General features: G+C 52.2%; 1 protein-coding gene across 1 annotated transcript in view; it reads right to left on the minus strand.

Moving 5' to 3' along the window:
* HSPG2 (heparan sulfate proteoglycan 2) overlaps window positions 1–17,375 on the minus strand; it is a 96,489-nt gene that overhangs the window by 6,686 nt on the left and 72,428 nt on the right. The window contains exons 62-85 of the mRNA XM_007935869.1: window positions 17,059–17,197; window positions 14,869–15,020; window positions 14,518–14,665; window positions 13,122–13,273; window positions 12,561–12,702; window positions 12,059–12,210; window positions 11,528–11,669; window positions 11,268–11,408; window positions 10,785–10,919; window positions 10,360–10,541; window positions 9,617–9,812; window positions 9,201–9,380; window positions 8,693–8,957; window positions 5,962–6,177; window positions 4,950–5,047; window positions 4,228–4,494; window positions 3,017–3,126; window positions 2,668–2,815; window positions 2,467–2,583; window positions 1,675–1,786; window positions 826–970; window positions 641–740; window positions 382–491; window positions 154–262 (exon numbers count right to left, since the gene is read on the minus strand). Of these exons, the coding sequence (XP_007934060.1) occupies window positions 154–262; window positions 382–491; window positions 641–740; window positions 826–970; window positions 1,675–1,786; window positions 2,467–2,583; window positions 2,668–2,815; window positions 3,017–3,126; window positions 4,228–4,494; window positions 4,950–5,047; window positions 5,962–6,177; window positions 8,693–8,957; window positions 9,201–9,380; window positions 9,617–9,812; window positions 10,360–10,541; window positions 10,785–10,919; window positions 11,268–11,408; window positions 11,528–11,669; window positions 12,059–12,210; window positions 12,561–12,702; window positions 13,122–13,273; window positions 14,518–14,665; window positions 14,869–15,020; window positions 17,059–17,197 (3,658 nt within the window). The remainder of the gene's footprint in view (window positions 1–153; window positions 263–381; window positions 492–640; window positions 741–825; window positions 971–1,674; window positions 1,787–2,466; window positions 2,584–2,667; window positions 2,816–3,016; window positions 3,127–4,227; window positions 4,495–4,949; window positions 5,048–5,961; window positions 6,178–8,692; window positions 8,958–9,200; window positions 9,381–9,616; window positions 9,813–10,359; window positions 10,542–10,784; window positions 10,920–11,267; window positions 11,409–11,527; window positions 11,670–12,058; window positions 12,211–12,560; window positions 12,703–13,121; window positions 13,274–14,517; window positions 14,666–14,868; window positions 15,021–17,058; window positions 17,198–17,375) is intronic.

A 17,375-nucleotide genomic window follows, 5' to 3' on the forward strand; every position in this document is an offset into this window, starting at 1 on the left:
TACTTGGGTAACTCCTTAGGGAATAATACTTGGGTAACAGTGATATAATATGGCAATTACCTGGGTAGTGGGAGGTGGTGGTGGCTATGATAGGGCAGCAGTAGGGCAGAGGAAGTACCTAGGGTGCAGTGATTGCATAGGGTGGCCACCTACCTGGGTGGCAGTGCAGGGCCTGCGAATGCTCACAACGGCTCCCGGTGAAGCCAGCTGGGCAGAGGCACACATAGCTGCTGCTCTCTGAGTCCTGGCATTGGCCCCCGTTCTGAAAAGTGTTTCCTCAAAGTCAGGCCAAGAACACTCTTGTCCTCCCCAGCTACCCACAGGGGCTAGTCACAGCTGACAGCAGGGGTCAGGGTGGTCAGGGGGCATGTGCGGGATCACCTGACAGGGCCGGTCCCGGCAGGTGGGACAGTGGGAGATGCCATGTGCTGTGAGGTTGAGGTCATGGAAGACGATCTCCTCACCCTGGATGCGGAGCTCTCGGACACAGCCTGGGGGGGCGGTAAACAGGATGAATGAGGGGGATCCTGGGAAGCCAGCCCAGCCCCAGCCCACCCTTATAGTGTCCTCCTGGGCTGCCATGGCTCTATCAGCCAGCCAGCTGGAGTTGGTCCAGGTGGGAGTTGGGGAAGAGACTCACCTATGAAGCCGCTGCTCAGCCCTGCCTTGTGGATGGCACCATAGTCAGGGTAGCCACCCAGGTAGAGCTCCTCATTCAGGTCCAGGCCTTGGAACTTGCCCTGGGGAGGTGGGGAGGTCAGGAATGGCAGGCAGAGGCTGGGCAGGAGTGGGGGCTAGAAATAGGGGAACAGGTCTGTGTCTCACCTGGGAGGTCCCATTGACTGGGGCCAGGTTGCCCACAACCAGGGAGCCCTGGGTGAGGCTGCGTAGCAGAGTCACCGTGTGGAACTGGCCCAGGGCCAGTGGTGTAGGGTGGCGAATGGTGGCCATGCCAGAGCCTGCATCAAACCTGCTCCAAGGGGTGGGGGTGGGGCAGAAGGTGGAGATGGAGTTTGTAAGAAGGGGTGGGGAGGGAACCCAGCCTAGGCAAGGGGACCAGAGGAGGGATGCCACCATTTCCTCTGCCCCTGCCTGGTTCTCCCACCCAGTCAACCAGCCCCAGCTCACACCATCCCTGATTCTCCCCCCATGTCTGCTCTTTCTACTTCCTTTCCCTGGGAGCTCTTCCAGAGCAGCTCACAGGGCTCCTATCTCCCTTCTCTTGGTTCCACTCTAACCACCTGGCTTCACCGTTCCTCAGAATCCTACTCTCTTTTGGAAATCACCTTGTTTCTTCTTTCTTTGTTTATGGTTGGTCTTTGCCTACTAGACAATATTCCTACTACAAGGGCCAGAGCTTGATCTGTTTTTTGATTTCTGCCTGGCACACAGTAGGTGATCAGCAAAGAGCTCTTGAATGAATGAATGACTCTGGACCTGCAGCAGTCCCAGCCACAAGCATTCACTCAGCAGCACCAAGTGCTTTGCCCATTTTATACATGTCTCAGGTTGTTTCCTCCATCTGACTGGCATACTGTGCCTGCTTCATTCAGATCATGTGATCGTCAAGGGCCAAGACCCTGTTTCCTCTTTGCTCTGGGACCTCCTTTGTACCACTCAGCCTATCCCTCCCAGCCCCTCGTTCCCCTGTGAATGGGAGGATGTGAGTCTCACCGGAACTCGGGCCTTCCGCCCACGAGGCCAAAAGAGATGAAGTCGGGCTGCCTGTGGGCCAGGCTCATGGGGCTCCCTGGGGTCCGCTTCTGCCCATTGTACAGCAGCATCCCTGGGCAGACACAGCTAGGTCAGGGCTTTCTGTCTTGCTCAAGGGTCCCTGTATGCCCCAGCCTCGAGAACAACCCTCAGTGCTTCCCTGAGTCTTTCTGCTCTAACCTCCTGCCCCACCCTTTGGCATACCTCCCACAGCCAGGGCCTTCTCACTATTTCAGGGTTGGTGACCCAAACAGAGGAGCCTTTCTGGGAGCCCCCAGAAAGGTGAACTTGCTTCACTCACACAGCCAGGTCTATCTGATGGAGGAGAGGGAGGCAGACTCACCCGAGTAGAGAAGGAGGCCTGGACAGTGAAAGGCAGAGACCCAAAAGAGATGGGAGGAGATGAGAGAGAGAGAGGAGGAGAGGGTGAGAGGTGGGAGAAACAGAGGGAGGAAGGAGTAGAGATGGCAGTAGGAAGATGTGACAAGAGGCTGGATATGGATGACTCAATGGCAGAGGGAGATGGACCATGGGGTTCAAGATATACCACAGGAGTATGGGAATGGAGAAGAGGGGGGCATGAACAGAGGGTCTTGACTGGGAGGCCCAGCAGGCCTCAGAGCTCCTGGGCAGGGAGTGTTGAGGGAGGTAAGCAGGACTTGGGACTGCCAGGGTTTGGAATTTGATGGCAGGCTACCCCAACAGAGCCCTACCCCAGGCCAGGTGCCCCAAATCAGTTCCTTTCCTGCTCACCATCAGCTGAGTCAGGCCGGAAGGTGATCTTGATCTCAAACTTCCTGTAGGCATCCTTGATGGTGGGCAGTGGCAGGAAGGAGTGAGGAGTCTGTGTGAAGTAGGGCACCACCCGCTCTGCCAGCAGAGGGCATAGTTAGAGGGGATGCCTACCTGGGAGTGAGGGTGCTGCCCAGGCCCAGTGAGGGGGGCAGGTCTTACCTGGCACCTGCAGATGGGCAAAGGCTTTGACCTTGCCCTGGCGGTTGGTGGCAGTACAGACATAGGTGCCTGCATCCTGAGGTCGGACTGAGGGCAGCATCAACATGTTGTTCTCTAGACGGCTGTCAGGTGGCAGGTCGCCATCTAGCTGCAAACAGATAACACTTGGACCTGGTCTTGGCCCACACTTCCTAAGGGTCAGTCTCCGTCCCTGCCCCAGGGCCACCATCAGGGCTCCACTCAGCAGATACTGAGCACTTAGTCTGTGCTGGGTCCTAGGGACACTGAGATGGTTAAGAACTGTGCCCTGTCTCTCAGATATGCCCACAGTCCCCTGCTCAGTATTTACCTTGGACCAGCTGATGTCAGGAGTGGGGTAGCCAGAGGCCATGCAGGGGAACACGGCTGCAGAGCCAGCAGGCACACGGACTTCTGGGGGTGTTGAGATCTGGGGCAAGGCTAGGGGGCAAAGGAGACATGTCATCAACATGGTGACAGCCACCATTTGTGTGCCTAATCTTGCATGTTTAATCTTGTTCATTTTAGAGCGAGGCACTATGTCCCTATTTTACAGATGGGGAAAGTGTGACTTGGGGGGGTGGGTAGTGGAAAGAAGTGGCTACTCACTCCTAGCTGTACGGATAGAAACAGGCAGAGTCAGGCTTAGAGACAGGTCCATGAGACTCCACAGCCAAAGACCACCTCAATACTCCTACTACTTCTCAGGGTTGGGAGTAAGAGCTAACAGGTAAGAGCTAACACTTGGACCTGGTCTTGGCCCACACTTCCTAAGGGTCAGTCTCCATCCCTGCCCCAGGGCCACCATCAGGGGAGCCCCACATCTGGGTAGAAAATTTTGCAGCCTTCTGTGGACCTGAGAAGGGGTTCTAGGGCAGTATGGGTAAGTAGGATTGGGAGTAAATCATAGAGTTGGAGGTGAAAGGAATTGCCTTCAAAGAAAACACAGGCTTGTTTCTTTGCCCTGTCCTAATTTTATACTGTTTATGTCTGTTATGTCTCTGCCATCAGACTGGGTAGTAGGTTTCCCTCATCAGGGTGGACACTCTTTGCAGGTGATGACTGAAAAAACTTGTTGCTGTCAAGTTGGACTCTGACTCATGGCAAGCCCATCTGTTACAGAGTAGAATGGCTCCAACAAGTTTTCTTGGATGTAATCAGATTGCCAAGCCTTCCTTCCACTAAGCCACTGGGTGGGTTGAGCTGTCAACCTTTAGGTTAGAAGCTGACTGCAAACCGCTGGCACCACCCAGGTCCAGATGAGGACTGGGTATCCTTCTTCCTCTAGATGCTCTTTCCTGAGCTCAGTTTGGGCCCAAGGTACAGTTCTTTCTCCGTAAGTTCCAGCCTGCCTTAGGGGAACACTCACTTGCATCCCCTGCTGCCACCACTCATTATAAAATCTGCCCCATAAATACTGTACACAAAATAGAAAGTCTCTCCAAAGACTGGAAAAGAAGACTAAAGCAGGGAGGCAGGAGACTGCAGCACCAGAAGCCCCTGAGCCCCCCGTTCTCCACCGGGGTCCCTGTTGGCCTTCACCTTGCACAAGCAGCAGCACGTGGGACTGGGTGGTGCCGGCGGCATTGGTGGCAGTGCAGCGGTACTGTCCTGCGTCAGCCAGCTCCACATGGGCGATCCTGACGACGCCTCCACTCTGCACAACACCAGGCCGCAGGCGCCCTCCGACTTTGCTCCAGGTCACCTGGGGCTTAGGGTCACCCAGAGCCAGGCACTCGAATTCCACGGTGTGGCCAACCACCACGGTCTGTACAGAGGTCCGGATGTTGATGAGCACTGAGGGCAGGGCTGGGGGAGGAGGGAGGAAGAGGATAGGTGAGGTCAGCATGTGTCAGGCCTGGCTCGAGGAAAGCTGCCGACTGCCTGCAAAAGGTGTCACCGGAACCCTAGGCATTCATTTCTTCATTCCTTTTTTCATGTATTCACTCATCAACATACTCAGTTTTTTGCTCTTTTGGTTTAATCATCTCCTCATGCTTTCATGCACTAATTCATTCGTTTGCCTGATCACCCCCCAGTCATGCCAGTCAGTGCTCTTCTTCCTCTTGCAATAAATTTATCAAAACTCTACTCTATGCTAGACATGAGAGTGATATGATGAAATGATACTCTTTATTCTTATGCAATTAAGGGGCTTCCTGGGGAACATCATCTGAGTCCTGCACCCCTTCTCACATCTGCACCCCTTGTTCTTCTCACATCTGTCTCCTGCTCTCAGTGAAGGCCTGAAATCATCCTCCTACCTTGTACAACAAGCTGGGCACTGGCTTGTGCCTGTCCCCATGGTCCATGGGCCTGGCACACATATGTCCCTTGGCAGCTCTGGTCCAAGTTCTGGATTCTGTAAAGAAAAAACAGTAAGGCACCATGGAATAAAGGCAGTTGAAGAGACTGGTTTGTAATTGCATGAGAGTTCCAAGCTGCCTCAGATCAAGTGTGCCTGTCTAGACTCCCAGTAACCACATAAGATAGGTAAGTACAGTGACACTTACAGTGAGAGCCAGAACTTGATGGGACTGCCTTGTGTTTCCAGGCCTTGAAAATTTTCTGCCTTTGATAGGGTGCATTCTTACCACTTTTCTATCACTCATTTAAGCCAATGTCATAGAGTCAATTCTAACTCATAGTGACCCGATAGAATAGAGTAGAACTGCCCCATAGTTTCTAATGCTGTAAATCTTTAGGGAAGCAGACTGCCTCATCTTTCTCCCACAGAGCAGCTGGTAGATTTGAACTGCTGACCTCTTGGTTAGCAGCTGAATGAATGCTTTAACCACAGTGCCACCAGAGCATCTAGTACTCATTTAGTGGGAAATATTTGAGTTTTCCTTCTTTGATGGGTTTCCTTAAAACACAAATTTTGGCTTTCACAGGTTGTACTGTAGACATGGTGTATTACTACACACATTTTACAGACAAAGGCCTTGTGGTCCAGGGCTCAAGATCACAGTTATCAAGTAGCAGAGCTGACACCTGAGGTCATCTGTATATATCTGGGCCCAGAACCTGTTCTTTTTCCATTAATAATAACATGAACATGGGTTTCTGTTTATAGTGCTAAATGTTTCAGATCATTTCATTTTAATCTCCTATAACCCACTATACAGCTGAGAAAACCAAAGCTTAGAGAGGGGAAATGACTTGCCCAAGGACACTGCTCCATGCCAAGTTTCACAGGCCAGCTATTTTAGCTTAGTCTACTGTGTGACCTGGGCTGTGGTGCGCAAGCCCAGTCCTGCCCCTACCCCCACTCACCGTAGTACCCCATCCTGCACGCTGTGACCAGAGGGCAGCTGGCCCCCTTCTTTGAACCAACGGAGCTGGGTGCCCCTATCGCTGGGCACAGCACAGTGGAACTCCACGCTGGACCCAATGCTCTTGGTCTCTAGCTGTGGCGTCACCTGCACAGTGGGCAATGATCCTGCTGGGACGGAGGTGGAAGGTATAGACCCTGCAGGGACAGAGACAAGGCTCTGAGTATATGTGTGTGCACATTTTGTCCCTGATGTCCACTAGGGACCCAGGAAACCCCTGTCCCCACACCTAAGGGATATTCTTCTGGTCACCCCTCTAACCAGGAATAGGGCCTTTCATTGGCAGATTCACTCATTCACTTGCTCAGGCTGTCAGTCGTTCACATCTAAGATGCCTAAGAGCTGGTAAAGGGCTGGGCTCTGTGCTTCTGCAAGCCCCTGGCCTTTGGGAGGGGAGGGCAGCCCAAGACAGACTGGGAGGGGTCAGTCTTGGAAAGCCTCAGACATTTGAAGGGAGGACAGCAAAGATTATTCCAGTTCCCGGAACTTGACCACAGTGACAACACCTACACGTGTAGGGGTGGACAGGAAGGTGGGTGCAAACATACACTGTCAGCAATAACTAAGTACCTACTATATGCCATGGGCTTTATACATGCACATCATTTTAACTTGGCATGCATGGTAGGCACTACTCTTTCCATCTTACAGAAGATGAAATTGAGACCCAAAGATGTTAAATATCTTAGTCAAGGTCACACAGCTTGCAAGTGATCAAGCTGTGCTTTGGACCCAGGCGTGTCTGACTCTGGAGCCCAGGCTCTTCACCACTGGGCCACATGTTTTTCTGCTCTAATCCTGGGCCCAACAGCCCTTGTTTGGCTTTGTAGCACTGACATGGGAGGCCACAGAAATGCTGGGTCCTTTGGAGATCCACTGAAGCCCTAGGCATGTCAGGTTGGGCAGTACCTGTCACATTTACCATGGTCACCATCAAGCATCAGCCCAGCCTGTCCTAGATCCTATGGCAGATAGGCCTGGGCTGCTGAGCTGACTGGGTCCAGGCCCTCCCTGAGCATCCTATGTATGGTAGGTGAGATAAAACCCAAACCCTCTTCTATCAAGTCGATTTTGACTCATAGCAACCCCCACTGGGTTTCCAAAGTGGTAAATCTTCGCAGAAGTAGACTGAGATTTTTTCAACAAACAGATGCAATGCTGCAAGTGCTCACACATCTATGCCAAGAAATTTGGAAGGCAGCTACCTGGCCAACTGACTGGAAGGGATCCATGTTTGTGCCTATTCCAAAGAAAGGTGATCCAAAAAAATGCAGAAATTATCAAATAATATCATTAACATCACTTGCAAGTAAAGTTTTGCTGAATATAATGAGAAAAAAAAATAAAATAAAATAAAGGTTGCAGTATTACATTGACAGAGAACTGCCAGAAATTCAAGTTGGATTCAGAAGAGTATGTGGAATGAGGGAGATCACTGCTGATGTCAGAGGGCTCTTGGCTGAAAGCAGAGAATACCATGGAAGATATTTATCTGTATTTTATTGACTATGCAAAGGCATTTGACTGTGTGGGTCATAACAAATTATGGATAATATTGTGAAAGATGGGAATTCCAGAACACTTGATTGTGCTCATCACAAGAGGCAGTCTTTCAAACAGAACAAGGGGATACTGTATGGTTTAAAATCAGGAGGGGTGTGCATCAGGGTTGTATTCTTTCACCACACTTATTCAATCTGTGTGCTGAGCAAATAGTCTGAGAAGCTGGACTACATGAAGAAGAACATAGCATCAGGATTGGAGGAAGACTCATCAACAACCTGCGATATGCAGATAACACAACCTTGCTTGCTGAAAGTGAACAGGGCTGGAAGCACTTATTGATGAAGATCAAAAACTACAGCATTTAGTATGGATAACACCTCACCATAAAGAAAACAAGAGATCCTCACAACTGGACCAATAAGCAACATCATGATAAATGCAAAAAAGACTGAAGTTGTCAATATTTCATTTTGCTTGGATCCACAAGCAACATCCATGGAAGTAGCAGTCAAGAAATCAAAATGAAGTATTGCATTAGGCAAATCTGCTGCAAAGATCTGCTTTGTTAAAGAGCAAAGATGTCACTTTGAAGACTAAGGTGCACCAAACCCAAGTCATGGTATTTTCAATTACCACATATGCATGTGAAAGCTGAACAATGAATAAGGAAGATTGGAGAAGAGTTGATGCCTTTGAATTGTGGTGTTAGTGAAGAATACTGAAAATATCACGGACTGCCAGAAGAATGAACAAATTTGTCCTGGAAAAGGTACAGCTGGAATGCTCCTTAGAGGTGAGAATGGCCAGACTTTATCTCATCTACTTTGGTCATGTTATCAGAAAGGACCATTCCCTGGAGAAGGATACCATGCTTGGTAAAGTGGAGGGTCAGTGAAAAAGGAGAAGACACAGTGACTGTGATGATAGGCTCAAAAAATTGCAGAGATTGTGAGGATGACACAGGACTGGGCAATGTTACATTCTATTGTACATGGGGTGACTATGAGTCAGAACCTATTGGACGGCACCTAACAACAATAACACAACAGACAGAGGCCTTCACACGTCAGTGCAGGTCCCCCAGTGCCTGTGGCTGAATAAGTGAAGGGCTCAGTGATGGTCCTACAGGGAAGCTGATCCCTTCTGCCACCCTGAGGCTAGAGTACTCACCTTCGACCGTTAGCTGGGCAAAGGCCTCTGCTAAGCCCACCCTGTTGGTGACCTGGCAGCGGTAGCGACCTGAGTCCTCAGGGGCCGTGGTCTCAAAGTATAGCAGCTCGTTCCTGGCGGTCGCCCTCCTGGGTAGGCTGCCACCCACTCGGCTCCACTGGAAGGTGAGTGGGGGTGTCCCGTGGGCTAGGCACTGCAGCTGTACTGTTTCTCCTGCCTGCACCAAAGCGTGCTCTGGTATTGTGGTGGCATACGGTGGGCCTGGGGGGGGCAAGAAGGTCAGGGTAGGGCAGGTACAGAGGTTGGATCCAGGTGACCTGGCAAAGGTCCAGGGAGCCCAGAAGACTGGGATAATGAAAGCAGAGGTCCCAGGAGGTGTTCTGGATTTCAGGCAAGGGTAGGCTCTGGGCCTGGAGTTCTGTCTAGGTTGGGTGCAGCCTGGTAGGGCTCAGGCCTCCATGCAGGCCAGAGAGTGGAGCCTAATGGGTGGAACAAGAGTCTTACTTTCCACGTGCAGGGCGATGGTGGCCTCTGCGTGTCCAGCGGGGCTAGTGGCATTACAGATGTACTGGCCCGAGTCCTGCTGGGCTACTCGGGGGATGATCAGAGTGTTGCCTTCCAGCCGGTGCTGCCAGGGCAAGGGGGAGCGCAGCTTGGACCAATGGATGGTGGGGGTAGGGCTGCCTGTGTAGTGGAAGATGGTAGAGGTCACTGAGGCCCCAGGGACCCAATACAAGTGGAGATAGTAGCAAAGGGTCCTAGGTGATCCTGTTCCTCCACGGGCAGCACTAAGCACCTCCACCATCACTGAAGATGTCAGCAGCGAAGCCCCCTCCCTACGGCCACTGGCATCTTCAGATCTCACATCCCAGGGCACCACAGCTCTGCCTGGCCTGCCTGTTGGTCCCCCCTGCCCACACCTGTGGCTGAGCAGCGCAGGGTGGCTGTGTGTCCTGCTTCCACCGTCAGCTCAACTTCTTCCACCTGGACCTGCGGGGCCCCTGGTATCGTGGTGCCAGTGTCCACGATCACCTCCACCTGCTTCTGGGCTGTGCCCAGGGCATTTTGAGCTAAGCACACATAGGTGCCTGCATCAGATGGTTTAGCTGATGAAATCTGAAAGAAAGCAAGGAGGTTGGTTGTATGTGTACTGAGAAGACCTTGGCATCACTTCCCACTCAGCTGTATCTCTTCCCTCTGCCTTCCCTTGGTTTTTAGCTCTCCCACCTGACTGGTTGTCTAGGGGCTCATCCTGCTTGATTATGACATCCATCAGTGCCACCCATCCAGCTCCTTATCCACTCATCCACCCACTCATCCACCTGCCTACTAACTACCCATCCATCCATCCCCTAACCCACCCATCCATCTACTCACCCACCCAAACACTTATCCATCTATCCATCCATGCATCCATCTTCCCATTTATCTTTCTACCATTCATTTTTCCCTTCTTCCACTTACCTTCTTTCTTATCGCCATCCTCCACTCTACCTATCCATCCACTTATCACTTCACTCCCTTTCTCCCTCCATCCATTCATCACCAACCTGCCCATCCATCACTCTCCTCTGAGCACCTGCTCCTAGCCAGGCCCTGGACCTGGCCTCAGACCCAGAGAGGAAAGGCCCTGGCCTCTGTCAGCAGGGAAGCCTTGCCTCACCTGCAGCACTGTGTGGCTGTCCACAAGCCCATATATCTGCTGCTCCAACTTGTGGGGGGTGCCAATGCGGGTCCAACGAGCTGCGGGACGGGGCTCCCCCGCAGTGACACACTCCAGAGTGACAGACTTTCCGACTTTCACCCGCACGGGGCCCTCCGGGAGCACGGACACTGATGGGGGCCCTACCCAGAAGAACAACAACCACTGACACATAGACAGGGTCCCACTGGTCACACACACTGACACAGACCCCATCACAGTAACTGCCAGGCTAGCACCAGTCTCTCCATTGCACTGATGTGGAAACTGAGGCTCAGAGAGGGAGGTTGTAGGTTGTGGGGGAGTGAGTGGCACAGTTAGGATTTAAACCTGGCGGTCTGAGCTTAGTATCTCAGCCTGGATCCCACGGGGGTGATGCCCCTCACCATGCACACTGAGGTTCACAACACTCTGGGCCACGCCGTAGGCATTGGAGGCAACACAGCGGTAGGCACCATGGTTGCTGGGCCGGGCACCCACGATGGTGATGATGGAGCCATTGGGGCTGATTTGGACATTGTCTGCGGGGTTGGCATGGGAGGAGGATATTGTCAGTAAGGGCTGACCAGGCCTTGGGCTGCTATTCCTCCCTTCTAATGCCTGGGGACTGCCAGCACCTCCACACCATGCCCCCAACCCTTGCAGCCTGGATGTGACCAGCTCACACAGTCACAGATGGTTGCAGATGAGAGCATCCTTGGAGACTCCTGGGTCCAGCCCCTCCACTGGGATCACTGAGGCCCAGAGAGGGGAAGGCCTAACCCAGGGTTACACAATGAATCTGGTGTCACGCTAGTCTTCTGTCCCCTGCATGCATTGTACCCTTACACCTGCTTCCAGTCCTCTCCTCTACCCCATACCCAGCTTACCCTCTAGTTCTTGGTTCCGAGTCTTCCACTCGAGGCTGATGGGGACTGCCCCATCGTGGATGAGGCACTTGAAGCTGGCATCCTGGCCCTGCTGCACAGTTCTGCTGGGCGGGTTGATGGAGATGACAGGGCTCCTGAGGCCTGGAGATGAGGGGCCAGAGGGCTGGGCTCAGCAAAGGTGGGGTGACTTGACCAGTGGAGGCCCTGCCTGGGCTCCAAGGTCCTCTCCTCCTGGTCCCCCATGCATCCACCACACTCACGGTAGGAGGATCCAGCACTGGGTAAGACCGTGACCATGAAGGAGGCCTCCTGCTCAGGACCTGAGCTGCCAACCACACGGCACACGTACTCGCCAGAATCGGCAGGGGAGACATGGTGGATCCGCAGCCTGGAGTTGTGGGTCTGTTGGAGTGTGAAGGGGCAGCCATCAAGCCAAGCACTGGGCCAGGGCCAGTCCCCAAGCCTGGCTATGCTAGTACCCACATCTGCCATGGGCTCAGGAGCTCAGGGCTCTAGCTGATGCTGATAGAGGAAGCTTTATTCCCAGACTCCTAGAAATCCAACTCATCTATTCTACAGAGGAGGACTGAGGGCCAGGAAGTGATCTAGCAGTAGAGCTAGGACAAAACCTAGGTCTCTCAATTTCTAGGCCGGTCAATTCTTACCCTAAAAGCATTGTACCCCCTTGTGGTCCCCAAGCAGGCTGGGGTTGCATTAGGTTCGGGGTATAGAAGGTTAACTGCAGGTCAAATCTTGCCTGTCCTGAAACCATCCCATCCTAGTCCCTGTACCTGGTGCTGGGCAGGCAGGCTGCCCCCACGTTTGTGCCATGTGACCTGGGCATGGGCCTGTCCAGGCACCACACAGTTCAGATCCAGTGTCTGCCCTTCAGCCACGTGTGAGGATGAGGCTTCAATGTAGATGGGCTGGGCCAGTCCTGGGGCTGTGGGCACAGGGGTGGGTGAGAGAGGCAAGGCTCCTGGGGGTGGGCAGGAGGGACCCAAGGGGGTAGGTGGCACTAAATGCCAACAGGCGCCAGGGAAGTGTGGTAGCTTCAGAGTGGCTAGAGTGGCTGATTCTACAAAGGATCCCCTTCTCTGGGGGCCAAGATGCTGTCTGGGTTCTGAAGCTCCTGCTGGCTGGGGGTGGGGTAGGGGCTGCTGGACAGCATGGTCATGCTGAGAGAGAGAGAGCCAGAAAACCAGAATCCTGCAGGGAAAAAGGGGAGAAGCAAGGACAGGAAGGGCCCCCAGGCCTGGGTCCCAGCATTGCCCACTGCTCCTTGTCACTCACCAGGAATAGGGCCTGGGCTGGAGGCCTCAACTGTGACCAGGACGGAGGCCTCTAGGGTGCCTGAGCTGCCAGTCACTTGGCATGAGTACTCGCCAGAATCGGCCGGGGACACCTGGTTCAGCCTTAGCAGAGAGCCATGGACCTGACCAGGGTGGGGGTGAGAGTGGAGAGGGATCAGTTGGGAGGCCAGCCAAGGCCATCAGATGCCCAAGCCCTCTGGTACCAGCATCCTGGGACTGTCATGTACAGTTAGGTAGGTTCCATCCTTCCAAGCCATTCCCTTTTGACGCCACAGACAGCGTAGAACATAAGTTTATTATAGAAATGTTTCTGTTAGGAGGAAGTCAAGTACCCTGAATAATAGGTGTCTTTTTGTGGTTTGCACCAAGGTGCTGTGGGATCAGTGGTGGCCCTGCTACGTCCTGCCTGCTCTTGATCTCCTACTCATGCCCTGATTCTCCCCAAGCCCTAGTCACTAGGGCCACCTTCCATTCTGCGCTGCATGCATTCAGGCAGACTGCCTGGGTAGGGGTTCATGTCTTGCTTTATCTAGCCTCATACCTGGTGCCGGGCAGGGAGGCTGCCCCCGCGCTTGTGCCACGTGACCTGGGCATGGGCCTGTCCAGGCACCACACAGTTCAGATCCAGTGTCTGCCCTTCAGCCACTCGAGAGGAGGAGGTCTCGATGCGTATAGGTGGGGCTCCACCAGGGACTAGGGCAGAGGGAAAGGTCAGGAAGCTGGGACTCCCACCCCATGCCTTCAGTCCCTCCCCTGGGTGCCCAGATGTTTAGATCAGAGACCTTCTGGGGAGATAGTCCTGGTTCTCTGCTTTCCCTTCCTGTGCCTCCAAGGAGATCCGGCGTAGCTGAGCAATGGCCCCATCATCTCCCCTTCCTGAGCTCCAGCACCACTGACCTCCTTGCCAGGCACCTCCACACAGACTTCTAATGTTTTCCAAGCTTGAATAGCATGTGGCTAAGAGCACAGACTATGGGGCCAGACTACCCGGGTTCAAATCCTAGCTCTGCTATTTATGAGTTGTGTGACTTTTGGGAAGTTATTTAACCTCTCTGTGTCTCATTTTTTCTAACTGTAAAATGGAGAACAATCATACCTACCGCAAAAAGTTGCCGAGAGGATGAAATAAACTAATATGTATGATGTAACAGTGTCGAACACCCAGACAAGGCCTATGTGATAATGAGAGTGACAGTGCTTATCACACTTGTCACTTAGCAATTCATGCCCTATTGTGACTTTTCCTATGGCCATGTGCTCCCTGTGTTATTAATTACTTTATATTTCCCTTTCAATGGATTCATTATTTAAGAAACCTTAAACACTAAATGCCACAACGAGCAATGATTTTCACGAAATCACAACAGGCTTGACGTGTTGCTGTGTCTTTTCCTAATATGTTGTTGTTTTTGTTAGCTGCCATCAGCTCAGCTTTGACTCATGGTGACCTTATGTGTAACAGAATGAAACGTTGCTCACTCCTGCGTCATCTTTCCTAATAAACCACTATTAAAATAAAAGATGCTTATCACACATCTAAAATCACCCTTGCATGTCCCTTGATGCACAGTTCCAGGCTTTGGAAAACTCATTTCATCATTACAGGGCTCAACCATCCCCATTTCACAGATGAGGAAAGTGAAGCACAGAGAGGGGCAGTTGCTTGTGCAACATCTCAATGTGGACAACTGGACTCAAGCCTATAACTAGACTCCAAAGTCCACGCTTCCAGGGAGGAGCAGGCATTGCCCACAGGCCAAGGCCTGGCTTATGGTCCTGGGTCTTCCCAGCTGACCTGACCAGGCTGATCATCGGGGTAAGCAGGAGGCAGAGGTCCATTTGTCACCAGGTGCCAAAAAACATTTGCCTTCCCCAACCTCTGCCCTCTGCCTTCTCTCCCTCCTCTTGCCTCCCAGTCCCACTGCAAGGACTCTCACCAGGGACGTGAACAACACTAGAGCCAGGGGCCTCAATGGAGACCAGGACTGAGGCCTCCAGTGGGCCAGAACTGCCCACCACGCGGCAGATGTACTCGCCGGAGTCAGCCGGGGACACCTGGTGCAGTCGCAGCCATGAGCCATGGATCTGAGCAAGGGCAGGACGGGGACACAGAGGAGAAGAGTAAGATTCTGGAATGCCTGAGGGCCTGGGCTGGGGTCTAACCTCTGACCCAGGGGGCACTATACCCCAAGGGGCTCCCTGGCCTCCTTCCTGGGCAGAGGTTGGAGGATGAGGCCCTGAGCCAGAGTCCTCACACATAGCAGTCCTCTGCTAATCGCCCCACGTACCTGATGGTGAGCGGGGAGGCTGCCATCACGCTTGTGCCATGTGACCTGGGCGTGGGCCTGCCCAGGGACCACACAGTTCAGATCCAGCGTCTGCCCCTCGGCCACATGTGAAGAGGATGATTCAATTCTGATGGGCTGGGTACCACCAGGGGCTGGGGGCACAGAAGCAGAAGCTCAGGGCTTTGGGCAGTCAGATTTGGGAACAAGTAGGATGGTGGGATTCCCAGCCTTAGAAACCCCTACCCCCTGGCTAATAACAATAAAAACAAGCCAAAAACTAGTTTTTGTCCAGTTGCTTTCAACTCATGGTGACCCTATGTGTGTCACAGTAGAACTGTGCTCCACAGAGTCCTCTTTGTAATTTATTTTCCTTTACTTGTTGCTGTCGAGAATATACACAGTGGAACCTACACCAATTCAACCATTTTCACATGTATAGTTCAGTAACACTGATTCCATTCTTCAAGTTGTACAACTATTCTCACCCTTCTTTTCTAAACTACTTCTCCTCTATTAACCTCACTGCCCCCTAAGCTTCCTCTGTAATCTTTTGAGTTGCTATTGTCAATTTGATTCCATAGAGAGAGATTTTTAAAGAGCACAGTGCTCAAGGCAAACATTCTTTACTGATTTAAACTAAACCATTGTTTTGTTTAAAGAAGACTTCAGGGGCCAGGTGGTAGTTCTGTTTGTGTGTCAACTTGGCTGCGCCTGGTTGAATGGCTGGGCAGCTGATGGTAGTTATTCCCCACGATGAGACAGGCTATCAACTCCATGGTGGGATCTATCATAAGCATCTGAATAGCTGTCTTTGGGATGTGGTCTGCTTCCTATATATATATCCTATATAAGGAGAAGCTTTGAGAATGTTCTCTAGCCTATGGCACGTTTGGACCCTGCACGTAGCCATGCCAATGGCCTGCTATGCTCTGCTGACCTTGGCACTTACAATACTTAATGGCCTGCCATGTGGTTTGGTAACATCAGGACTGTGCCTTTTTACTTGTCAACCTTGGGGCTTCTCAGCCTCAGCAGCCAGCAGCTGTCTGAGTGAAGAAACGCCTCTAGCTCCAGTGGGCCGGTAGCAGGAGGCAGAGCTGGACCCCTTGAGGGGCTTTTACTCAGCCCCTAGAGCCTGGCACTTTGAACTTGGACTTAAAGCCTCCATACTGTAAGAATAAACTCCCGTTTGTTACAGCCATCCCATTTGTGGTATATTCCTGTCAGGGTGGCACTAGGTGACCAGAATAGGCCATTTTTGCTTTAAGGTTTAAATATTATCTCAGGGCAATAATTTCAGAGTCCATTCAGCCCCAATGGCTCCAGAAAGCCTAGATTCTGGAGAATTTCATGAAAGGTTTTCAATGGCTGGTTTTTTGGATGTTGACCACCAGGACTTTCTTCTCAGGTGCTTCTGGATAGATTCAAACTTCCAATTATTGGGTCAGTAACTGAGCGTGCTAACTGCTTGTATTCCAATAACAACAGTAAGTGTTTGCTAAGCACTTATACACACAGTGTGCCAGGCACTGTTCTAATCACACGTGGCATTGCTTTGTGCCGTGGAGTTGGTTCTGACTCACAGTCACCCATGTGACAGAGCAGAAGTACCCCTATAAAATTCTCTAGGTTGCATGTGACCTTTATGGGAGTAGATCACCAGGTCTTTCTCCTGAGAAGATGCTGGGTGCGTTCAAACAGTAAACCCTTCAGTGAGCAGCTGAGCTGACTGCTTAACCATTGTGCCAACCAGGCTCCTTATTAACTCATTCAATCCTCACAAAATTCCTAAGCAGTGCTGTCCAGGAGAGCTTTCTACAATGATGGAAATGCCCTTCATCTGCACTGTCCAATACAGTGGCCATGCACCAGGTATGGTACGGAGCCCTTGAAATAGGAAGAACTGGATTTCTAGTTTAATTTCATTTGAATTTGACTTGCCACATGTGGCTCGTGGCCACCATATTGGACAGTGTAGCTCTGTGAGGTTGGGATTACTGTGATCTCTGAGAGGAGAGGAGCTTACTCAAGCCCCTCAGTGGTGCAGCCAGGTACTGAATCTGCATCTTTCTCAGAACCTCTGCCTGGACCACCACTGGATCTGAGGATTCTGACTCCAGAGCTTCTTCTGCCCCCAGGACACTGGTACCTTGTCTCCCTGCCTCATTTCTGGGCCCTCATCAGACTCACCAGGGGGGCTGCCAGTGCTGGGGGAAACCGAGATCACGATGGAGGCCTCCTGGGCATCGATGTTGTTGTTGGCCCGGCACACGTACTCGCCTGAGTCAGCCATGGACATATGGTGTAGCCGTAGGCGGGAACCATGGGCCTGGCAGGAAGGTGGTGTCAAGAGGCCACAGGCCCACCGACTTGTCTCCTCCCAGGCCTCCCTCATCAGACCCAGGGCAACCTTCTGTCTTCCCAGGACAGGAGGAATGATTTTCCCAGAATTCCCAGCTAATGTTTCAGCTTCTCTGCCCAGGGGGCTGCCTATACTGCCCATCCCA

The sequence above is a fragment of the Orycteropus afer genome, unplaced genomic scaffold, assembly GCF_000298275.1.
Source record: "Orycteropus afer afer isolate SDZICR_OR568_19922 unplaced genomic scaffold, OryAfe1.0 scaffold00031, whole genome shotgun sequence".
NCBI lineage: Eukaryota > Metazoa > Chordata > Mammalia > Tubulidentata > Orycteropodidae > Orycteropus > Orycteropus afer.